This window comes from Varroa jacobsoni, unplaced genomic scaffold (genome assembly GCF_002532875.2).
Source record: "Varroa jacobsoni isolate VJ856 unplaced genomic scaffold, vjacob_1.0 scaffold_130, whole genome shotgun sequence".
In the NCBI taxonomy this organism is placed as follows: domain Eukaryota; kingdom Metazoa; phylum Arthropoda; class Arachnida; order Mesostigmata; family Varroidae; genus Varroa; species Varroa jacobsoni.
This window is the reverse complement of record NW_019213032.1, coordinates 78,061-104,452: the sequence shown is the minus strand read 5'-3', so window position 1 is coordinate 104,452 and position 26,392 is coordinate 78,061. Positions and strand designations below refer to the sequence as shown.

The following is a 26,392-nucleotide window of genomic DNA, read 5'->3' as shown; positions in this document are numbered from 1 at the left end:
CCTTAATATATTTATCATTATTATAGCTCGCACATTAGCAGAAAGCATATATGTGCTTGTGTAAATACGAACTACATATAGAACTATATATATATATATATATAATTCTATTAGATGCCGACGACTGCGCCGTTCGCCGTATATATCGCAACATATCGGACAGGACGTAGCTTTACGCAAAGCGTTAAGCAGCCAAAAATCGTCTTTGATATCAAGCATTTACATCAGTATCACCGCATCCGGCGAACGCGACCATGTGGAATGGCCCCATCCCCTGGCCACCGTCTTTCCATGTCTGCTGCTGGTATACATCGCTGTCTCCATTCGGAAATGACTTCGTGGGTCAGATCATTGAGGGCAACGCAGTTTAAGTGGATTTTCTAAAAAAAACCGCCACGACTTTTAACAGGACGATGCCTTTGCATTTCAGACACCATCTGGCTAAACAGCTTTGCTTTTTGTAATCCTAAGAGCTTGTGTTCAATAGAATTTTCGAGTTTGTTTTTTACCACCTACTTTCATAGATGTTGAGAAGAGGCTATGTTGGTTGGTATATTCTGTTTGGTAGCAAATATCGTAGATGTTCGAGTTTTCGTGTCGCCGAGTTCGAGGCTGGACGACTTCCCATATAAAATTGTACCTTCGACTCATGAATGGCCTTAAGGGCTTTTTAGATGGCCTTAAATACCAACAATTCGGCTCAACAAAATCCTGGCGCTCTGATGTGACAACGCATGCCCGCCCATGTGATCACCTAACTTTTTTCCAACCTTCTCGAGAGCCAAACCTTGTTAAGATGTAAGATAAGACTGATATTCGCTGCCCGTCTTTGCTGATGGTGGTACCACAACAGCGCGGCCCTTATGGGCTGCGTCCTGAGTCCCTGCATATTCGTTTGTTTGGGCTCGATACTGTAACATCCGAGGCACCCGCTCCATCTAAACGTTGGACGACTGCCACCAGGCTGCGTACAATTGCTTTCATTCGACAACGCTGCCACGAGGTCGCGTGGTACCGATATAACAGTAAGTTGCCGAGTGCCGTTTGAAGCTTTATTTTCGGTCAGGCACGACGGGCTCTGTCGAGCTCACACTTCCCAAAAACCATTTGTTGCTATATCCAGTACCGACGTGATAACCTGGATGTCAAGCCTATGGCTGAAAGAGGCAAGGGGCCGCTTTAAATCTCGGCAACGACACATACTACACTTCCTCTGTTAATGAAGAAAGTTATCTTTTTTCTTTTTTTTTTTTTAAAAAACCTTGTGTTTATGTCAATTCGTTTCATAAACTTCATAAGGCAGAGAAAAGAGGCGAGCTCACTAGGAGTACTAGCGCGACAACAAGATATACATTAAGATGACGGCAAGTCTTGTTACGTGGGTTCGTCCCGGGCTCGTTAAAAGCCGGAAGTCATAAGATTCATTAGCCGGCTTTGGGAACACTGGAATCCTGTCCGACACGCGCACAAGGGGATTAGGAGGAGGTTTGTACAGTGTAGCGTGATGTAGGGCCCGCTCGCGCTAGACGATCTCGGCTAAGGGATGAAGAAAATGCATCGAAAAAAGTGGCCCAATTATAATAGATTAAATAGATGAATGTCTTTAGGTAGATTGATATACATTTATGGCTATGTAAATCCAGAACAAATGGCTTTAGAGTGCTTGCTCTCACTAGCCGATGACAAAGCTGAGTCGGGCTATTTATATATAGAGACGTCAACAGGAATTTAAAAACGGACCTGCAGATCCCATAAAGGAAGCCTTACCTCAATTAGTATTAAGCACAGGGATCTACTACAACTTCTAAGGTCGCTTCGTCTTCTAAAAAGCGCCCGTTTCGGCTTTACCATTTGACAGCGTCCTCTTCCTAAAATCTAAAATTTACATATCACGGTGAGAATTAGCTCCTCGACACGTCCTTTATTGAGACAGGTACTAGCGATTATCACAATTCATGGTCTTGGGTTACAATTTTGGGCGTCTAATACATCTTCCAGTATGTACTTTTTCATGTAAAGACCTATGTAAATGCCCACCACTTTTTTCATTCTTTACCAATGCGCAAGTTGCCAGTTCTAATATTCACATACTTCGTAAGTCTCTCTTCTTTTCAGGCATGCGTAATTTTCACCCATTTTACCGGATTATCCCGTGAAAAGTTCTCAGTGAGATTTTCATATATATATATATATACTGCTTTTGTGTATCTGTTTTCAACTCTGAGCGGTTAATCGTCATTCAACGTGTTACCACGATAGATGACTGTGATCTATGTTTAACGCATTTACGTTCGCTGATATTATGGTGCGGTCGGTCCTATTACTTTTCGCATTGACTGCACACGTTCCTTGGATTGGAAAATATATTTAGATAGAAGAAGCAGATGTGATGGAAGGTTCATTTGTTTACAGCTTTTGACCCTTTAGTGTGTACTGTGTTTACACAGGTAATCTTTTTGGTGTCCTTAGTCATGGTTTCATCCCCCATATCGTCTTTGGAGATCACGTGTGTAGCGTACTACCTATCATCTATCAAAAATGCCATTAAGTCCGTTGCAACTCCATAAGGCCATTTTCCATTCTTTTAGATATTCCCTGTCCCTGGGATGATGCAGCGGTAATCTTTTATCCCCTTTCCACCTTCGAATTCCTCCACCCTTTTTCGGCAAACATACGTCTATTCAATCCATTATTTATGCTTGGGATGTATCACACAAGTCTCACTCATACACAAGATTGCTGTGGGGGGCCTTTTGTGGCGTTTTTACTCATATCCACCGCACTACTTTGCTTTTACCCAACTTGCTCCTAACAACACAACCCAACAACCTTATGATTTAACGCAATTACCAGGCTCTTTTTCGATTAGTTTTTTTTTATTTCGAACTAGACATGACGGTGAATGTCAAAATTCCATGGGTGCCAGCCCACATTGACTATTCTCAGTTGCCAAAGTCATCTAAGCTACGGGCTGAATATCTTTAGGTGTGTACATTGGGAAAACTTTTTGCAGGCCTGGTAGCATAACAGTTGTGTGGAGCATATCAAAGGACACTATTGCCTCTAACGTTCGTGTACACCTCCAAACGTGTTCCGGGTTTTTATTACTTAGCAGAATACGGGGATCAGCAAAGCTTCAGCTCTACTATGTAGATTACGAGTAAATCGGCTTGCTATACAAACAAGACGGACAACAATTCATTAAATTTCATCTTTTTTTTCTTTTGCTATTATCGTAAAATGTTCAGTAGAAGCGTTCTTTCGTGTTTTTTTTTTGGTAGGAAGTTGATTTGCCACATAACATGGTAGCCCCACAATTGAATGTTTGAACTTGCTTTAATTTAGTATTTACTCTACATTTTACAGCATTGATCTTACCAAGCATAGACACATTTAAATAAATAAAAGAAAATTTTTTTCACGACGTTAAGAACGTTTATTAGTTGCGTTCCGATCGATGCTTCTGTTGGGTTGTTTGTCGTGCCAGCCATACTAAGTTCCTCGTCTTATCCTCTACCTCTCTAACATCACCAGTACCCCATGTGTGCTTGTCTAGTTTTTCGCTCATTTTTAGCTGCTTTCTAATACTATATATTTTTCTGTTTATGCTCAGCAGTTCTCCGAAAATTCCGAGATGGAATAAGTCTTATTATTTAAAAGTTCTGTACTGCTGAAGTGCAAGTAATATATTTGTGTCTGTATATATGCATATAGTCTAGTCCCGGTTAGCGAACATATTTAGTTGTAATAGAGACACGTATCTTATTATCTAATATTGCCATGTTTGCATTTCACCCACCGATATTTCAGACAAAGTTAGTGGTAACAGAGGGTTTCTGCAGACGTACATATCAGTGAAGGAATATCCATTTACAATCGAAGGGACTAAATCTGTTTGAGAAGACTAGCGTTATCGACCCAACTGTGTAACTATGAAAATGCTTGCATAGACTTTACACAAGCAAAAGTATAAATAGAGCAAACGGACAGCTAGGTCCGGACCCATTTCGTTGTTATGCCTCATATGTCCTTTGTACTGCATACTTGGCTACGGAGTATCGTCCTTCGAATGTTTCGTCTCACTTTTGTTCACAGATCCCCGCTACGCAAATTCTACTTGAATGCAATGACATAATTACGCCACTTTAAAATGCGCAGGATTGGGTCACTGCGGTAGTTTCCCTCTCGATGACATGCAGGATCATAAACTCATCCGAAAGGAAATAGTGAAAATTGTATTCGTGCATCGATGTATGTACGCTTACCCATCCTCTATATAGATTACTGGGACGGTAATGAGAGGAAAAATGAATTATAGGGGATTTTATTTCTTGGTTTTTACCGCCATTCGTTATTTAGCGAAATATCAATTAAGCGTTTACGCAATGGGTTCACATAACTCATTATATAAAGACTTAAGATGCTGTCAAAGTTTTGTGAATGAGAAAGATGTTATGGCTTATGCTATTATCGAAATTATAAACAACGGTGTACATTAAACCGTTCTGCCACAGAGAATCGTGTTCTGTATTCTGGCAAACCAGAAGTTTTTCTGGTCAGAGATTTGGAAGCATCTAACGTCGGGCCCCAGAAAGGTATTTACTTTAAACAGGATATCAGAACGTGACTGAGATCTTATAGTTGTCACGAAATTTCCGATCTAACCTTATTTCCCGTTTCAATATAATTTATTTCATTTGAGAACATTTGAATAAAATCTAGGTTTGATCTTTTAGTTGAGCTTTCTTTGCTATGACACTGCAAATTATCCTAAAGTACCTTATGATATGATGAGATATTTCTTTTCAGTATCGATAATAGAGTTCCTTGATGACAGGCTATGTCATCATCAAAAACTGCTAATGCAGGCTTAACTATGCTACCTCAGATACTTCAATTGGAAGCAATTACTTTGGCACGTGCACGTTATCTATAAACTTGGAGGACTGCTAGGTGGGCTATATATGGATATTAGATTTAGGGTAATACAAAGTAATGCAATATTTCTATCGGAAAAAAATTAAAATCGATTAAAATTACGCTGTGCACACAACGTAATGTATCAGCATATAGTCTGTGACAGGTTCGAATCCAAGGATTCATGTTTGAAATTCTTAGGTACACTGTGAAAATATACACTTTAGATACAGATATATCAGCCACATGTGTATTCAAGATATCATTTATACTACACGCCTTTCCGTTTCAAGCAAGCGTTCAGCTAATTTAATCGGCCAATGTTAACTAATACTAACGGTTCCCTCTCGTTTAAGATTAGCAGGATGCTACATTAAAGCTAAGCACTTCGGCCGCCATCGTTATGATCTCTATTTAAAGTAATAAAACGAACATCCGCCTCAACCGCGTCCTTTTAGATAAACTAGCTACTTCCGTACACAATACGAAAGGAGGCCCATTTTTACTAGGAGACGGACACTGGAAACTAACCATCTAATTCATCTCAACAACCTTACGTTGTTTGATCGAAAGTGACATATCTACCAGAATCCACTGGAAGGAAGTTGTTCATTGCAAAGTGGCAATCAGACTGCCAAAGCCATAGTTAGTTGCCTTTGTACATTGCGTGTTGAAATAAGTGATGGGTACCTATAATAACTATGTCGAAATGCGGATGTCGTTATATATACTTATGAAATGTATCGTGATATAGATTGTTCGATACGCGTAACAAATACAGATAGCGTAATACAACATATGTTTAAGTTTTAAGCCTGTTATTAAGTTTGTTCTGTAGGTGCACCGAATCTACGAAAATTACATCAAATAACGAAACAAATATAATAAATCAAGCGAATAGATTTATTTGTTACAATGGACTTTAAAATTGCGCTGGTCGTACTCTCCCAGCTTCGTCCAAGGCCCCATTTGCTTCGTGCAATAAAAATAAAGCCAATATATCCAAGGAATCGCCGTCGGAATAAGGTTAGCATGTACGTGTAATACCGTCAGATGGCAAAGGAGCAACTCGTAAACAACGAAACGAACTGTCAAAGCGTTACAAACAAAACACAGAAATGTCTCCGAGTGATATACGCTTATAAAATACATACATGTATGACCGGATGTACGTATTTTTAAACAAATGAGACGTAATTTCATCGACGGATGCGATCATATGCCCAGTATTAAATAAGCTAGAAGAAACATTTATACACACATTGCATTGTAGTAAAATGTCGATATCATTGTTTTCTATGTTAGCGCAGTAGCCAATGATTTATCAACGGTTGCAGTGTTACTTTGTTATTACTACTGGCAGCATGCACTATGAAAGCACAGAGTCATCCATACGCATTCGTGAACCTATTCGTAGCTGCGGCGGAGGCTGTACCTAGATTCTAGGATGGCCACTTGGCACTTCTCTATGGGCTCATTGGCTGATCATCTGTTCAGGCCGTGTCCATCGTAAACGGTAGGGTCTATGCGCTTTTTATGTGACTGAAAACGGTGACGTATTTTGAAAATCGAGGCGAACTTCCACTACGTCACAATCTTTTAAACGAACTCTCGGCAGGAATCGCTTGTCTCCAAGTCGATCAAAAACGTCAAGAAGCTTTCCAAGTTTCTGATTGATGGTCGAGAAAAATAGATATGCATGGATTAAGGAAGTCATAAGTAGGCTGTTCTATTAGGCTATTTTCACTTATGATGATAATATTTGCTAGTAATAGGCATTCCGTTTCTTTTTTTAGCATCTTCATAGGCCAAGTAACGCCAAAAGATTATTCTGTTCTTTCAGCCCTTGTTGTCCTACCCTAATGACTGTCTCGGGCAATAGTATCATGTATTGATTACCAAGCTGAATTAATTAACAGAAGCCAAACAAAGCAATAGTTTAGCACCTTCCGGTAACTCTCGCTGCCTTAGCCAATTAATTGGTTCGATGTAGCTTAACCAGATGAACAGAAAACAACACTGCATAGCCAATCTGAAGACGTTTCTTGGATGGAGGTAGACAGATGAATCGTATGTAAAAGCGTTGATCTTTAGCGGAAAACAAGCTCTTGCGCTCGCAAGGTGCATCAGCCACTACAAAACATCTTCGTTGACTTAAGACTTAAGACGTGAGTCTCAAATGCGACTGCTTACAGGGTGAGAAGGGTTTCAGCGGATGACGCCAGTGCCTCAGGTGGCATCAGCTTCGTCAAGGAACACCGATAAACGTACCTGCAGCAATTTAGGTCTTCGTTGATAAATGGCAGGATAAATCTGATATTTGATTGTGGGAATAGTTTTCCTTAACAACGATCGCTGAGAATGAGACAAGATAAAGGTAGCTAGCATACAGAAGTCTACTAATGTAAACTAACCGTTTTCATTGCTTCTGAAAACGGGTCAGTTTCGCCGCGTTCTTTATAAAACGAACAATTGTGATCTTAAGCAATAATGTCTACACTCATAACCGATTTTTCCATCGATAAAAATAGAAAAAAAACAATATAACGCTCTAGTTATAGAAAAAGAAAATGATTAGGAAAAAAACACTACCTAATTAGTCCTAAAAGGAATCAATCGTATCGATTGTTAAAATAGGTTAAAGCAACAGTACTTATTGCGCGCTGATTACTCTTATGCTCTCTACTGCTGAAATAGTATGTTACAATGTTAAATGTCCGAACGATTGTTTTCACATATGTCGAATAAGCGAGCGTTCAACATGCCGATCTTCAAACAATAATTCGGTGCTGCCGTACAATGAAGCAATTAGGTGGTCCACTTAATGACGATCTGCCAACCGCAAAAAGCTGAACGACTAGCGAACGTATTGGGCCTTACCGCCACTCTGCCTTTAAATTATGCAAAAGTGTCACCTTGGGTTAATTCCGCTAATGAATTAAGAATAGAATACCTTAGCATAAGAAAAAATCGGTCACTTTTCTGCACAAGTTGCTTAAATGTGTCATATCATCGAGCCTAAACCGCCATCTTTTGCTTGATGGCTAGCACCGTAGTTTTGAGGCCACAGCAATTGCCTTTGACATTAAGGTCTACGTGTGTTGGCGTCTGTTAACGCTTTTCCTATAAACGTGATACCAAAATAAAATCACTTACAACTCGACGAGATGACCGAGCCCGCGCAAATCTGGAAGATTCGTAAGGCTTACGTTCATTAGCCGCCTGCAAGCACAATGCACAAAATGTCAAAATCGTTGTTGAATGAGTAAGAAAAGGTCAAAAAATAAGCTATTTACTCATATTGTTCGAGCGTAGCGCACGACCGTCGTCTAGATAAAGCTGACATTTCTCTTCTTCAACGCAAGTGCTTCATCTGCTAGCTTTATCTAAACCAGATCATTTCGTGTAGCTTCGGCATAAAACAGGTCGTTTTTTCATTCCCATCGAATATATTTATATATACCTTTGCTCTGGAAAGATGGAACTCTATTTCTAAGCTGGAACATTATTACAGCATAATTGCATATACAGGAATTCCTGCAAATTCTAGTTCCCATTGCACTCCATATGAAACTTGTACGGGTTGTTTGTTTAGTACTATCTGTATTTGTCGAATACGTTTATTTAAATATTTTCATAAAATCTCTTTTTGGCACGTGTAATAATAATAATAATATAATGTCTTACTTTGATACAAGCGTATACAATTTTCCATAAACACTGGAGTGTCTTCAGTGGCCTGCGTACAGGACAATGCAGAGATAACTTTAGGCATGCGACTGCGTATGTATAAATCTAAGGGGTCGAGCACAAAATAAGGTATTAATAAAAAGACGTTGTGCAAGCCATAAATAGCAATCCAGCTAAGCTCGTCACTTGATTGCCATGGAGCAAGTAAACAGGTAGGGATAGAAAATTTGCTTTGACGTCTCGTGGGAGCCGTATGCCGTACGCTGCACAACTCCAACAACGAAGCAAACTGCTCAGCTTCGCTAGAGTTCTAACAGTAGCAGTAGTCTGCCGCTGAAAAATCTACAAGTAATTTGGCCCTTTGACAAAGCTCGTTCTGACCAATACTGTCTTGAACCTCTTTCAGACGATTTAGAGAGCTCTAATACGAAGAATCCTAGTAACAGGTCCTTCCAGGAACATTTCATTGTGCCTTTATTCAGGTCCAAGCTTGGGGACCATTCCACAATTTAGGACTTTTGTCATGCTCGAAGTATAGCGTGATCTTACTTGTAGACTCTATTGAATAATAGAAAGACAACGGGTGATTCTTAGGACAGAATTGTCATTCTCTGGTTTGTTGCTCTTATGAACTCGATATAGAACGATATAGAAAAACGATATAGAAACCTCGATAGATAATCAATCGGATCTTGGCCACTGTAATAACCCTCGTAATAACTACATCGAATACATGTTTATGTTTTACTCAACACAATTGTTGTTTGTGAATAGGGTACTCATCGTACCGCCCCGGCTCTTACTCTCATAGGGAATGGATTTTATTATTATTATTATTAATGCGCAAACATATATTTATACAAATTGTGTAATAATAGATATTTTGCACTTACAGGTCGCTGAGGTTTGGGAAATATTTAGCGAGATCGAGGTCCTCAGTTTCAAGCGGCAGTGATACAATCACCCTGAAATAATTAATGCGAATTATAAATTCGATTAGGTAATTATATAAACAAAAAAGTATTTGATCTACAGGTATTACGTAAGCAACATGATTTACCAATTTTGTGTTTCCATGTGCTTTTCGAAAAACTTTTTTTAATAGGTACCTGTATAAAAAATTCAACTAGAGCACACGCCACGGCAGAAAATAGACGTTTCTGTTGAATGTTCATTTTTTATTGCTCCAATTAACGCGATAAAGCAATGCTTCAGGTTCGCACAATGAATAGGATACCTAAACGCTTTGGACATAAACAGTAATTTACTTCTATAAAACTTGATACAAGTTTTGCAGAAATAGGTGGGGGACACGTAAATTGTCAGTATATAAGGTTATACATTTTTCTAAGAAGAAAATAATAGAGTTTTGTCCATGCTTTTCTCAGAAATTCGCTTTGTTCTTCCGTGGAACCCTCACTCATGCAACCCCTCATGAATAAACAAATAGAGCGTTAACATCGTGGTCATCGTCGCCGCCGCTGTTACGGTTCTCATCCTTCACATCGCCAGCGGCTGCGGCTACATTGCCCTGTAGCTTTGGTTTCGCTTGATCCCTAAATGAATGCATATTAACGATGATAGACAGTATTGCCATAAAGGCTGGTACCCTCGATGGATTTCCTGAACAGGCGAATCCAGCTTTAGTGTACGAGCTGCGGAAACATCATATCAACATGCGTCTATGTACGGAGCTCATCGTTGATGTGACATCTTTCAAGTCTGAAACGTGAAATATTGCACAGTATATAGAGACCCTACAAAACTAAGTACATTATCTGATCATATACGGAGATATAACTTTTCGGTATAAACTTAGTAGTTTGTAATATTCATCCCAACTTCATTGTACGTAACTTAAGTTTACTATATATAGACACTTTTTCTTATGCTACAGACTACTGGAGCTCGTGGGACGTACAAAAATTATTATTTGCGTATATATAGTTATCTATTGAGTGAAAGTAAGAAATGACATATTATGGGGCCCGAGTTTACGCACGGCGAAACTTCCTTAATCTGGTCGTCTAGGTTTTCGAGAGCTTCCTGACAGAAGATGGGAATAAAATTTGATCCGGAGGCAAACACTAGGTCTGGTAAGTTCGTTGCGGGCACTCACTCTAGCCAGTGTAAGGTTCAGCAGTAGTATCCCTAGATCTAAGCGACTATATGGAACGTTTGAAGTTTTCTTCGGCCAGGCGTAATATATTCAAATTTATTAGCCTTACCCTCGTGTTCTACTTCTTCTTCTTCTTAAGGGCTAATGGAACATGCTTCCTCCACTGAACGGATAGCAATCTATATTTATTCGTGGCCTCGATATATAGAGCGACATAATCTAGGGCGATTCTTTAAGTTGTTTAGGGAGGCCCAGTGTTACGCTAGTTAGTAGCGATATCTTCTCTACGTTGCGTATAGACCCGGTTAGAAGATTTCAACCATGACTGGGCAGAAATATCTAAAGATAGTTAACAACATCGTATGCGTCAGCATGGATAGCGATACCACCACAATTAAGTCAAACTACGCTTGATCGAAGGAGAGACTATTTAGTTTCATATATCAGCGTAGCGTGTTCAATGATATGCGAACACTGATTAACACAGAGTTCAATCGTTTATCTCTATATAAACATGATTTATTTTGGCGTATACTATATACTATTAATCACGACCGTCATTAGTAGATCGTGGCCATATCTACGGGCTAAAAATCTTTATCAATTTCAGATCGACCGACCGACCGACGTGCGATAAATGCACGTGTATGCTTACACGGGTAAAGAAGGGAAATCATTTTGACCAGTGCTAAATTGAAACATGTTAATGTTTTGGCTCTCTGTTGTACGCCACCGATCTGAAGAAACACATATAGGTCCTAAACCTATGTATATTTGCCCCACATTGCACGCCCAATTTTTTTGGCTGATTTCAGCCCATCGAACGGTGGATGTTCTTTTGGGGTCGTTTGCTCGCTCGGTGTTTATTAGTTCAGTATGGTAGAGAAGGGCTCTTTTGATAATAGAAAAGAAGATCCCCTGAGGCGGCGTTTTCCCCTTTGAAACTGCCTTAAACTTTTATTACACTCGGATCCATCAACACCCAAGGGGCTGTTGGAGGCCCCTCATCGCTGACAGCAACTATGTAGACCAACGGAAGTCGACCCCAAGAATCTATGTCTTAAGTTCGCTTGACCAGTTCGTCAACGCTTTCAAGCACCCCTGTGGAACAACTATGGCGCTCTATTTCTCTGTGTGGTTGTATGTGCAAGGACTTCTGACCTCTAGACCTTTGAATTTAGTGGGACAGATTGCAACAATGGAGGAAGTAGGAACTTGCATAAATTCAGTCGTTTTATAAACACGACAGAACACAATGACTTGAAAAGTACGACAGTATCCGTATACTGAAGGGTTTTTTGGGATCATCAACAAAAATCACTGTGAGAAATCATCTTTGACGTTTAGCATTAGTTCACCTGTCTTTCGAAAAATTCGGAAAGATGCGGATACTTCCATAGTGACGTACGAAAGAATAGCTCGTATGATAAGAGATATTTTTGCGCGTAGTGTTCGAAAATAGATAGAAATTTTAGAATTTTGTAGAATAGATTACATATTTTCAGCATCTAGCAGTTGTATTCGTTCATTTAAAATATACGTACTATGTAGACTCTGACTAATCTGTCTATCTATCCCTCCTTGAATTTACGCACATCTACTTGACGTCGGGCATGGGTCAGCTCAGCCCACGTTTGGCTATTGTTTGTTGATATGGTCAACTCGATCCACCCACCCGAACGCGAACGAAGAAACTAATCTAGTGTCTCATTATTGAAATACCTTTCCTATCAACGGCGTTGGCTGCGATGACAAATGAGGCAATCTCCACTGTCCGTTACCTCGTAACGAAACGACACTTTATTCATATTACGTATTAGATAATAGATCGTTGGATTAGAACGGCTTATAGACAAAAGCATTATTTTACATTCATAGATATTGATAATAACAGAAAATAAACAAAATTTAATTAGAATTAATCTCACTACATACGCGCTAGACCTTTTCCTTCTGGTTAGAATAGTTACTTTAATTTCATTTGTCAATTCGTCCTTAGTCAAACATTACTTCTTCACCTCTGATCAATATTCTGCAGTTTGACAGGAAAGTACCATAATCTGTACATAACTGTATAGGTTCAATTCCCGACCACCTCGACTAAGATTCAAACACGCATTTTTCGATCAATGCTTCAGCAAAACCCTGAGCTGCTTCTGCAATACCTATAACGGCAAGCTCAGTTAAACCATGTTTAACGCTGACTTTTTGTTTCTTTGCAATCTTTTGTATAAGGATCGTAATTTGAAGTAATAGCAGCAGGTAGCTAAAGTAATACTGAGCATAGTGGTTATCGACGACGTAATCGAACAATCATTTGATGGTAGACCCAACACAAAAATATGACCTACTGCCCATTCGAATGGTTATAGAATTAGGTTGAAGACGTTCTATCTTCTTCTCAAAATTACACCGATAACAATGGTGTTATGACTATTTAATTAGGATCATTATCCGTCCTTGATATACCAGTCACTTATATTATATACATACAATCACAGATATTAGGCTACTTTAAAATCGGTTGCAATTAAGGCAGGTAGTGAATTTGGAGACCGATATACAGCATAACGCTTCTTCTATGATCTTATAGTTCAAATCAGTTAACGACAGTTTTTTTCTGTCTAACAAAAAACTCTAAAATTTAGTATGTACTTCAACCTACCTAGAACAATGTATCGATGAGCCTATTTTAAGCCGCTACGCCTTTTTTCATAGACCATTGCATTTGTCCATTGGCCATTTGATTCAAACGTGTTACATGAGCGGGATCCCCTATAAAGTGTTATTGATCAGGCATTGGCCCCATTGCGGCACGCAAAATATTAGAGACAGACTGCCTTCGATCATCAAAACAGGAATCCTTGTCGAGATAAACAGCGAACATTTTTATGTAAGCGTTTCAACTAAGTACGGCGTTTATGACCCAGAGAGGTATAACAAAAATCTGTCAAAACAGTGGCCCGCGAAGCTAAACCCATGAGTGTCACTATTTTTTCCTAAGTGCACGCATTACGTTCAATTATAATCTATCACTCTCAGGCGGCGTATGCTAACAGTGCTAACTCCAACAATGCCTTTAACTAAGGGGGATAATATGGTACCCTTATTATACGAAGTGAAGCTGCGCGACCCCACCTGTTATGGTTGGTGAACACAACAGGGCAACAAATTCGAGACTGAAAAGCCTAACAATTCTCCTTATAATTATGTAAATCATTAATTGGTCAAGTCTCGTATTGCAGATCGATCGACAACATCACTCGTCGACAGAACACTTCGTCAAGAGTTGAAGCCCTGAGCTTCGTAGAATCACATCAGCTATGGCTGATGAAGGCTATGACATCAATATCTATGTCATCTTTCCTTTAGCTAAATCTCTCGAAGCCCTCGAAAATATAATCAAACTATTCTACCGTAAAATCGTACAAGGTTTACTATACAATATATCATCATGTTTAGCATCTTACTTAACTCACATGACCAGTGACATCTTGGCACAGTTGCTATAATCTTCACAAATGTTACTCAAATCAGTGAAGATTAACGGAGCTGATTTCCAAATTAGGTCCAATCGCTAATCGTATTATCGTTCATTTGGCAGTACACTTCATCACGCAGCTTCACCTAATGTTACTATAAGGTGTCTCATAGAAACAGCGATCGTTGCTATAAGGTATACCTCAAAGTCATCGTCTGCCAGCCTCCGTTATTTCTTTTACGCTACAAAAATGAACAAAAAGAAGGAGGAGGAGGATTAAATGATCACGTACTGTACTGTTCTACTTAATTAAATCATGGCAGAAATTATTTTAGCTTGGCAAAGGGTTAAAGCCTAACGGATAAGCACCAGGTTTGCTGGAAAAACCAGTTGGAGAGCAGTATACGGAAAACCCCAGTCTCCCAGTCACGAGGTGTGAGCAAGTAATCTCTGTAATTGAGGGATCTCGAGTTACTACCCTACAATTTATTCTAGCAAAAGACTTGCTGCTATCCCCGCCACTTCATAGTTGAGAGTCGTTCTTTTTCTCTGCTATTTCTGGCTCTTGCTTTCCCGCAGGCCCTTGAGCACTGCGAAGGCGCACTTGAGTGCACGACCCTCAGAGAGTTTCGCATAACGATGACATCTCGTGTCATCTGAAAGTACATTTACGACCTGAATAGGCGAAATAACGTTGTTATGATTATGCTAGCGGGGTCGCAGAGGTAGGGTCTCCGGCTAGGGGCTTCATCCTCAGTTACGCGTCTCGCTATTGACTTCTTTGCACCGTGTTCAGTGTCGACAATAGTTTTGTTCATGGCACCTGCAACGCACAGCAGTGCATGAGGTCTGACCTGTACATTTTTCACTTGAACTGTCTTTTTTTTTAGAGTTTTTAGGGTTTTCGCCGTAGTAGGTATTTCATTTACGTCGGAAGTCCAATGAATAGCCAATGTCGTTCCGTATCGTCCGTTTTTTAGTACAAGCGCTTCAAGCCGATGGCGTTTGCTCGACCTAATACCGCTTTCTGTTATCACAAGGAGTGTCGCCAAAAGAGTAGAACTGGACAGATCTTGGTTTCACAAAGCCTTCATGTTCTTTCGTTATCCGAGACCACTGGCCGGTTAGCGCCCCCATGAAGCCCGGTTATGACAAGCTTTTAAAGAAAACAGTGCTCACGCCTTTATGAATCTATGAAATTTGACCGATGCATCGTAATCTAACCCGCATAATATATTAATTTAGTTTTGACTTACATAGGTTCTGAGAGGGAACGATGGATAATAATTCGAAGGTTCTTAGAAGTAAACAAGAAATAGCCAATCACGCCTCCTTATGTTCAAGTAAATACATATTTTTATCCATATGGACCAAGTACCTATCGATGAACAGCTAGACGGTGCAGCCTTCAAGCTAAGTGAGTCAGATCCTCCAGTTTTCGCTTTGATAACATGGGCCAAATGTTTTGATCGACGGCAACCGTCATCAACGTTGTATATAAGTATTATGGGCAAGAGTGGTAGAGGTATTTCATCAGAGCTCTCAAAGAAAGCTATAGTTCCTCTTCGAGAAACAACTTTCATTACTGTCTAATGCCACTATTGTATTCTTATATATATATATATATATATATATATATATATATACAAAAAAAGGACATTATCCTTTACTACTGTTATAGTAGCTTTTCCCTTACTATTAGTACGTACGCACTCATGCAGACCCACAAGGCACGGAAAATAAACGGCGTGTCATCTCTACACGACGTCGTCCTGTCATGCTAAAACCATCGTCTACAGGCGAAAATCTGACCCGAATTCATAACCTGCCAATGGGACCTCATGTGGACCAGCTCAGCTTGCTAACATAGCGCAGATTCATCCTTTTGACACAACCGAACGTCCCCTGAGCGGTGGTTCTTTCTTCGCATGCCGCAGCGTTTTGGATGCTAGTGCCTATCTGATTCCATGGGTTTGACAGGGAGGGGGCGAATCCCCAGGGACGCCTTTTGTCCAGTGCCGCAGCAGACGCGATAACAGCGACACGCAAAAACATTACCACAGCATACCAAGGAGCTGATAAACCTCCTCTTTCGAATTAAACTCCCTACTAATCTGCCTTCGTATGCGTAATCCGTATTCAGGCCACTATTCTACAAAATCAAGCATAATTTTCAATAGCCACGTGGAAAATATTACAGATTTTCCAATTCTGCTTTGTGCGTTTCATATAGTCGCATAGATCCTTCTGATTCTCTCGTGCTGGGTTGCATGAAATTTATGTCGATCAAAAACCGTGTTGCTCTAAGGACATATGCGTATCGTTCACGAGCTACTTAAGTTGGTTGTTCGTGATACTTGCTAAAGTATGCACCTAGTGACTTTTTCAGCCCCGAGGGATGTTTCACCGTAAAGAAAAGTGACGTCAATGGAGCATAGGGATTTATCAAAAGCTGATACGACCGCCAAATACTGGAAACGATATATGTAGGCAAGCGATATGCACTGATTACCCACATCGCTCTTAGTAGTTGTCGCAGTGATGGCGCCTTTAGCCCGAACCATAAAGAACTAGTCGCACGCTGAAAATTCAACTGTTTTAGCCCTGCAAGTTTACATTCGTGAATAGTAGACGACGAACTCCATAGAGAATTGAACTCTATTGAGCCTCATTTATCACCGCTTCGAGCCATAGAGAAGCTTTATGGTTCGAGAAAAGGAAACTCCCTGCCATTGACTGACTGCGACTACTTCACTGCTAGTGCTATTTTGCGTTCGTCGTTCAAGCCGTGAAAATACATCAGTATTGAGGTCCTGTTTAACTTCGCTATAGCTGACATTGTGGGCAGAAGCTGAAAGATCACCCACGTTGCTTAAGCTTGACTTCAACAATCGACATCCATAGCTTATAGAGGACAAATTTAGACTAGTTCTACGAGAGAACAGCTCAGACCAGAGTATTTTCAACGGCTCTACACTCGTATAACCTGAAGGTGATTTATAAGAATTCAATTGATCGATAGAACCGCAATACCCAAATGTGTTTGGCTCATATGGCGTGATATATGCGAAATAGATTTTTGCCTAAAAAGGCTGAATGTTTAGGTTGTAATGCATTGTACATACATTATGTAAAAATTTTTGTTCGATATGTTTAATCCATTCCTAGCCTACTTAGGCAGCTTTATCTTTAATGCTTATCATAAAAAAATTTATAGCAAAATTGATAATAGATTATTATATAATTTATATACGCGTAAATATCTAACTTGTTGCAATTTCCGCAGCATCGTCCATTCAGCAACGTCACATATAAGACAAATTCGATAAAATCGTCTGCGCACAGCCCTTAATTTTGTTAATATTAATGCGACGTCAGCCGAACCGTGTCCATATATTACTTCAGTAAACATGAGTCATTAATATTATTCATTATTATTTTGATTCGATCCTGAATCAATACTTACGGATTCAATCATGATCCAATGACGGACAGATAACTAAACTTTTTTTCAGTTAGCGTAATCCATATGACCAAATCTTTGAACCAATTAAGTGCATGTTTTTGCAACATTAATAAAAATAATTTATTATTAAAATATTTTTTTTTATGTTTCGCTTTAATAAAATAACAAAACAAAACAAAGGAACGAATTGTCGAGGCCATATGTAAGGTAACTATAGGTACACAGCCAAAACTAGGGTAAGTTTGTATGCCCATAAGTTAATACCAAGGAGGTAACAATTTGTTATTTTCTGTTGTGTCAGATGTCGGACTGGGGCTTCTAACTGTGAAACGATACGGTCGTTGTGAAAACGTATAGAACTGCTGACCATCCAGAAACAAAAGGCAAATGACCCTTGGAAGCCTATAATCCGCCGTTCTATAACAGCTCTGTAAGGACGGTCGTTTCGACTAAGCCGTGGAAGGATTAGCAAGACGAAATAAATTGTAAACAATTAAGTATCCGCCCTGTGTATAAATACTGTACGTTAATGCTAGCTAGATATTCTGTTTGTTGTTTCACAAATAAAAATTCTCGTCAGATTATATCGTTATTGACAGCTTGATATATAGATAGATAGATGTCTTGTTTCTGCTATAGATACACTATAAATTTCAACAGGGATTTTATTTATTTTTCCCTGTTTTTTCTCTCTCTCTCTCTCTTTCTCTCTCTCCCTCCCTTTCTCCCTCTCTCTGTGTCTGTGTTTGCGTGTACGCGTATATGCATACAAATGCGTCTTCCTGTTTCACATCCGTTCTATGTGCCTCACTCTACGATTCTGTTACGAGACCGTAACACAACATGGCTAATCAACAGCAACAAGACGAAACAGAGCACCAGCCAACCAGCAGGAACCGGACGGTAGTAGTGAGACTGCAATCCTCACCCGTCGATAACGGTATACACATGTTTATCGTGTGCTTCTATGTGTGAGAGAAGGATTCTATTTGTATCTGTGAAAGGGTCGCGCATCCTTCCGTTGCATCCTGCTTCCCTGTTGTCCTTGTGCATCGTTCTCCTCGACTCTACACGTCCATTCTTCATTGACGTTATCCGCCATCGTCTAATGAATATGCTTCAGCAACGACTACGTCATTGGTGTTGTTCGACTACGACCGATCGCCGTACGTCTGGCGGACAGTTGCAAGAAACACACTGGAACCAAAAAAGACGAGTTGACGCTGGAAAGGATCTGGTCCGCTACTTTCTAACTACTTTGTTTTTTATTAGACGCCGCCTTTAGAAATATACTAGCATTAATGATTGGTCATGTCCCTTTCTAGGGCTGTGCAAGTTTAATAAGGCAAGTGAGGCGGCAATAACGATAAATAGACTGACATGACATGTAGTAGGCCAGCGACGAGACCTATCCATCTGGTGTTTGTTTTCGAACACCGGCTGCCAAGTGTAGTTAGCGAACTCTATCACCACAAAGGCGGATAGGCAGACCGATTAAGGTCTGCATCAATGTACCGCTGCCTTCATGGAGGAGGCTTCGAAGCTGGAAGCAGTATGGTAAAACAACAAAAAGCTTGACCACTCCCAAATAACGATTATACTATTTAGTCGAACCAATTCAGTCAATTGTTTAATTAGTAATCATGCCGTCAATCTATAGGGCGTTAATAGTGTGACCGTCGTCTTACTGCCCGTTCGATCCATCATTAGTACGACATACTGCACTCCTGTTGATGCCTTCTGCTTGAATCACAGCTATTCGGTCAAACCGTGCCTTTTTTTCCGACGCCTTTTGCTTCTTCTCATTAGTGCTTTCTTTTCGAGAAGACTATACTATACAGGGCAAAGAAAAACAGAAAAAACAATCGACAGGTAGCATGAAGCATGAGCTTCTTACGTATCGGTACATATATGCGTGAGTGGCAAACACACTGAGCACTTTAGCTAACAATGTGAGTAGAAGAATCGTTAAAAGCTTTATCGAACGTCAGCCTGGACACCAGTAAACGTCAAAAGTAGGCTTCATCACCCTTGATCACCTTGATCACCACGAACACTCGTGGATTCTGCGGCTGACTAGATTGCCAGCCTTGTCGAGCTAATAGTCAGCATCAGCAGCAGCGGTTGTGATGTTCGATGCATTGGGCAGGACTCCTGGCTCACAGCACGGCATTACGTCCATACAAGCACCAGTGCTAGCCGTGAAGAGGCTCTGGCGCCCATCCCGAATGAGCGAAATGGTAATTATATAAAATTGAAGCGGTCAGACCACAACATAGTCACCACGCATCGTCCGCCCTGTATCTGATGTACTGTAAGGCGTAATATAGACTGTTAAAGCGCGTATATGTACCAAAACTAGTACTATTCTTTCAGTGAATTTGCTCACCGTTCAAACATGAACTATGTTCCAAACATCTAGACAGGACATAACTTTATAGCTACCGAAGTCAACATACATTAATATCTGCATATAAGCAAAAATAATAAAGTCACTAAAGGAACTCGAGCGTAAGCCATCCACGCGTTAATGTATTATGGTATGATATAACGACACAATGACGTTTCGAATTGTATAAACGCAAAAATATTATTACCACTAACGGAAAACAGCAGCGACACGAAAAACAGCCAGCGATGTACAAATAATAACAGGTTTAAAATTGGTCTGTCGACTTCATTGATCAGTAATAGCGGGTCTGACGCTTAGATCAAAATATAAAATACAGCCCAGTTGAATACGTTCCATTCGCAAAATTTACTAATGTAAGGCACGCAATACAAACACACGTTAAGCTCGTATGTAATATCTAGAGTATGTTATAAAAAAAAGGTACCCGATTAAAGCAATAGGTCGATGCTACCCTACATGAGCCTGATCAGTGAGTCAGGATTTAAACAAATCACCCTGACGTGATTTCGCTATCAGCAAACATATAAGTCTAGCGTTAGATATTCTGCTCACTAAAACGAGTCGATTGATAACCACGCGTTATACCGCCTGTAAAATGTGGGTTTTCGTTTCATTACAGCGCCCGATAACGTCAATACGAAAAGCAACAAAAAAAAACAAACGAAATTAACATGCGAGATTAAAACTCTGTCTAATCGCACCGACATTCGCTTTCTTACTGGATCAACAAGGAAGACTTAGATAAATACCGTGTTACTCTTAATAAACAAATGCACTTATGGATAGAGAAAGACAACTTAAAACGTGTGTCCGTTTGAACGAGCTGCGGAACGTTGCTAAGCATATTGCGGGAGGAGTTTCCGAGTGCATTGTAGGCTGCGTTTTGGGCTGTCCACAGAAAAACGAATCCTTTTGTTCTAGACCAGTTATAGCCAGAGGGCGGGCAGGCAGACCACAATCCTAATTATATTGTAAGTTTAATACTGCCACTTAATATCTAGTTGTTGCCAGAAACGACGACATCAATGTTTGCTCTCTCCCTTGTGGACCCTCCTGCATGTACCACAATATGTACACCGTGTAGCGGCTTATTCTAGAATAATTGAACACAAACAAGCTCATTATTAAATATCAAGTGTGTATGTACATACGGTTGAATGAAGCACGCTGTAACGTAAGAAGATGTCTCTCACTAGCATTTAGACAACGAGGTACAGTCGACATCCATATACAGTTTAGCGCCATGTTCATAGGAACAAGCATAGGCGTATTTGATAACCTCTAGCTCGTATACAAGAATCTTTCTTTGACTAATTTCTATCGGCCTCTCCTTAACGGCCTTCAGCGTCTGCTTAACTTTCCGATCCTTAATTTTTTTGAATGTGTTAATTGTTGCTTGCTTGTCGTAGAGTTAGTTATTGGTCCTTCACCTGTTGGCTCGAGTGAAGGTTTCACAGCTATTTACCCCTGTAGTTCTGGTGCCTGATCTTTCTTGAGAGTAACAGTCATCAGCGGGGGTTGTTCTTTAGTTCAACGCGTCATCTATGATTGTGCGTACAACCAATGTCCAGTTTCCCATTTGTACAATGACGACCACCCGAGTATCCTCGGCTCATGTGACTTTAGCTACAGCGTATTACTTTTTGCTTGGCTGCATCTGGGTTTCGTCAGCAATCGAAATATCCGATGTGCTCCTGTTCGGCTCTGAATTTAGATCTCAAGACGCAAAATCAACGAATAAACTTTTTTGTTAAACGACTCCCATGCGGGAATCGGGTTGTTTATCTACGAACGCACTAAGAAGTGGACGATATTAGAGACAATATGGTGGAGCGCTAATATATCCAGCAGACCTCTGAAGGATATTACGTTAGCATCTGCACTAGTCTGTATAATCACCCTACATGTTGACATAGGCCTCTTTTCTATTGTTTAAAGGTTGCGATTACAAATTCTCTAACTGCTTTATAATATCTTAGGCCGAAAATTCGCTAATCAGTAGATTCAATAGGCGTCTCGAATGAGATCGCCGGCGACAAACGAGTCCGCTACTTAAGTTATTCAAGCTTTGTGCAGATGTACGAATGTTTTAGTTCGTGTTGAGTTTCCAATGGAAACAAGTGGGCATTGAATCACGGTAGGGCTAGGTTCTTGCGTCCCATATGTTTCACAGGTTCTGTAGGTTAATTTTTTTACTGCTTTTTCGGTCGGATGAAATCTGTAAAAATACCATTATTGTCGATTACCCGGCTACATATCGCTGTCTCGAGTCTGCCAGGTTGTCGGTGACAAATGAACTGCCCTGGTATCGCCATTAAAATACCAAAATGCTTGATGTTGTTGCTAATGGCAGCAAAATGTCGGTTCACTTTAGCGTTATTAATGTTCCAACGTATAATTGTTGGTAGTACTCAATTTATATTGCCCTGAACGATCAAGTGTTTGGAGATAATTTCTTAAGAGATGCTCAACGGACAAACTCATTACTGCCACTCGATAAGTCGACTGGCAGTGGGATGCTATGCACGTCGCATAAAATATGGCTCACATTTTCGTTCGTTCAAATTATAAAAAACAATGCGAAAAAACACAAAATTTTTACCCTTTACCTCGAACGAACTGCTGTCTGCGGAGTATGTCAGTCGCTTAAATTGCTTCTTAGATGTCAAAAAATATTGTTTTGCCGGGAACCTCCGTCCCGTTGATTGTCGTAAGCCGCTCAAAACATTGTACGTCCATATTCAGTATTCCTCTTGCTGTTCACGAGCTTAACAAACAGGCTGACCACTTCCGTTAGCCTGGGGTTCCCAATAGGCAGGTACGCGAAAAAACCACGAGGCCCGTATCTACCTACAGTGAGGTAGTACGACACTGATAATATCCGAATATTACTACGAGCAATTGCTTTTCTATCCACACTTGGATGTAGTCAATATAAATTCGTAAACAAAAATAAACAAGAATGCAGCATTTGCTTTCAGAGAATCTCGCATAGCGATAATGCACGAATGGTGACCTCTAGTGAAAGGGACGATATTCGGCCACAATGCGCACTGCCTAGCTAGAGCCTTTATTTTGGCAACTCAAAAGTGGCCAACGTGTACTTTCCCAATGTTTAGTCCGAAATCATGATACGTGCTACCTATCGTAATCCTCTACAGAACATTTTCCGAGGATCGTTTTGCAAAAAGATTATACTCCACAGCGTCTGAACAACCCTGTTCGCTATTGACTTCTTTATCTGTTATGGATAACTGATAGCTATCTCTAGGCCGGATAGTGCATCCTCGTTCCCCTCCTTTTCTAATTGTCTATATTTAGCCATATATTGAAATCGATACAGGGCGATAGCGTTGCTTTGTAGCGCTCCTCTATAACGGACATCGAAAGGATGTCTAGGATATCGAAAGGATTGTTTGTATTAAGTGTAAAACAATTTTGGGCACACCTGTTCGCGCCTTATTTGACCCTCAAAGTTCTTCAATCATACTATGAGCCATCCTTGCTTTACGTCTATCTCGCGTTTGGTAAAAGCGCAACCGGTCCCTTCGAAGTGCCAAGGAACTCTTTGAAGAATCGTTTATATATGCCATGAGAAAAGACATCTATTTAGACGACAATGGCTCGTTTTTGGAATCAAACGAAACTAATACTTGATTCAAAGGAACTGGATACTTCTCCCAGATTGCCGCACAAGAAGCTCGTATAGTCTTGCAGCAGCTAACAGTAATTGAGTTTATCAGAAAATTATCATACCACTGTATAATACTAAAGAGGAGGACATAGCTCGTTTACGATTCGCCGGTTGGACGTACCTCGCGTAGTTGAAGTTTTTGCGGGCGTTTTTAGCGTCTTTTAGGACAAGACTGAGATTTTTGTTGGTTTACCGCCTAGCTAATCCCGAATCCGATTCTTGACCTTTAGCCTCCTGCGCCCACTATGCCTTTAAACGCCTCCGTATTTATAACCAGGAATCTCGACCAATCTTTTCACATTGATTAGTATGCCTACTGGCGGAAAGCCGTTGGATAAACATCCGTGTCCGCTAACCTGCAATATCGGATATCGGTGATCCTAAATGGCAGAAAATGATCTTTTGAAAATGTATTCCTGTCGTAAAATTATAAGTCAAATTAGCGGCTTTTACGATCTATACATCACGAGTTTGAATGCCCTTTAATCAATCTAGTCCTCGACAGTTTTCTCCGTGTTGAGCTTGGCGAGCGAATGAAACATTGGCGTTCATGTATATGCATTCGTGTTTTCTTAAATTGGGAAGTTCTCAGCATAAATATAGGAAGGTTGTTACTGTCAGTTAGATATACGCAAGGAGTCTTGCAACAATACGCGTCACATCTACTTTTCGATTTTTAGTCAGGAACTTGTAACTTCATTTGATGAATTCATGTAGAAACATTCAAAACAGCATAGCTAAAAAATCTAAGCTATATTTATTTTCAGTACGGTTTTTATACATTCAATTCGAAGCTAGATGAGAGTTAGTGATTTTTTTACTTTACAGTTTTAACGTAGTACAAGTTTGCATTGGATTTTCGTTATGCATACATACGCCTGACAGCTCGAGCTGATTCCTTCTCCAAGATGGCCGTACATGCTTGGTAGCTTGGTAATCGTTGTACAAATTCTTGATTTCGTATCCGCTTGGTCCTTATAAAATGCTATCAACGAAAGGTAGAGATTTACCTTGTTTCGTTCCGTAGGATTTTTTTTGTAAATAAGCAAAATTTAATTCTGGTTGAAATGGCTCAATGGTGCAAAACTGCGTTATCGATCATCATTGAGATTGATGCTGGCTATGGTACCCATTAAAGGTACAAGATCTCTGAACGCCGTGCAAAAAATTAAACAAATAGTACCAAAATATACAATGGCTATCTAAGAATAAGAATTTCCGCGATGAGATCATTTGATTACGTACATATGCACGTGCTATATTTATCTCGAAGAATACCATGGATGAAGAATTTAAGTGTGCTACCGATAGTTTATTAATGAACGGTGATTCCATTAGAAATGTTTGTGAAGAATGTTTGTTTTAAAGCTCGTACACACTGACCTCGGCTACGAACGAATTAAAGTAAGCAGAGTGCATTAGGTGAGTGTCTATTTGTTTATCTAGATGCTTTCACTTAACTCCAACTGCAAAGTTTGTAACAATATATGCAGTGGACCACCAAAGGCCCTGACATTTCGGCCAAATCACCTGACAATATTTTTCCTCTTCATCTAGGTAGATACACAAATACAGACTAGTGGAAATCCGTTTCAAATCTAGTTGAACAGATACAAAATCACCAATAAACTTAATATAGGAGAATTCCTAACAAGAACCCTGCTTACCTATCGACATACCTGTCCAACGGTCATGAGCACCAATTGATGATCTTGACAATATAATACTGTCGTTATTATTTTTTTGGTAATAGCTCAAACGGTAGCGAGGCCAAAATCATAAGCCAATTTAGCGTAAGTCGCGTATTCGTATCACGGTATCAAAGCAAAGAGCTTTTGCGGGGTTGTATCTAACTTGAAAGTATCTGCATACACAGCGAGGATGACGGCCATGAGATCGCTCAGAAAGGGAGACACGCCTCTTACTGAAGAAAAAAAATCTGCTTCACATGCCAAAAATGCCGGAAGGGTATACGGAGACTGAGTGGCTACAAGGCCGATCGTGTTGGTGACGGCTTTTCCAATAGTAAAATCCAAGGGATTTCAGAGCCAGAAGGCGTGATGTATCCCAGGCCCAGAGCCGGCGAAAAACCAAATTATATAATTATCAAAACATGATTTGCGCTTACGTGCATACTTAACCGTCCCATATACGTTTGAAGAGTGAGATCCTGAATTTACCTCCTTTATGTATTATATCCTGTCAATCAAACAAAGAAAGAAAGATCGAAGTACATTTCACCAAGTGTGGCTACTTTCTTTTGGATAGTGATTTTCTTTACTGCTAGCGAACACAAATTGGACACAGAGATTTCGATAATTTCAATGATACGTAAATGCGAGTATGCTAGATAACGGTTTTCGTTTTCTTCTTAGTGATCGGTAGTGATTTGCGTAACAGTTGCTAACGAGAGCAACTTTGGGAGTATTTTTCTGCTAAACTTACTGATACTGAGATCATTTTTAAGGCTATACACACAAGCAAGATCTTGGCAACGGATTTACAGAACTGGAAGGTTAGATCTTATATTAGATTCAAACAGGAACTTTTCTCTCGGCCCTCTTCCATGTTCAATATGTCGTAATTTTTGTTTACAGTATTGGTAACCATTA

General features: G+C 40.0%; 1 protein-coding gene and 1 long non-coding RNA gene across 5 annotated transcripts in view; both read right to left on the bottom strand.

Annotated features, from left to right (window-relative positions):
- The window catches only part of LOC111267974 (uncharacterized), a 100,070-nt gene that overhangs the window by 34,565 nt on the left and 39,113 nt on the right, over positions 1-26,392 (bottom strand). For both annotated transcript variants that reach the window (XM_022846624.2, XM_022846619.2), the window contains 2 exons: positions 9,501-9,572; positions 8,074-8,139 (listed from right to left, as the gene is read on the bottom strand). In XM_022846624.2, the coding sequence (XP_022702359.1) occupies positions 8,074-8,139; positions 9,501-9,572 (138 nt within the window). The remainder of the gene's footprint in view (positions 1-8,073; positions 8,140-9,500; positions 9,573-26,392) is intronic.
- On the bottom strand, positions 18,914-26,110 carry LOC111267990 (uncharacterized). 3 transcript variants are annotated; one of them, XR_002684947.2, is made up of 7 exons: positions 25,460-26,110; positions 24,657-24,765; positions 23,902-24,136; positions 22,696-22,936; positions 21,238-21,802; positions 19,713-19,985; positions 18,914-19,506 (listed from the first exon to the last, which is right to left on the bottom strand). It is a non-coding gene; the product is annotated as an uncharacterized LOC111267990 (long non-coding RNA). The 3 variants fall into 3 exon arrangements; XR_002684943.2 differs by having other exon boundaries at positions 18,914-19,985; positions 22,696-22,957; XR_015314017.1 differs by having other exon boundaries at positions 18,914-19,985.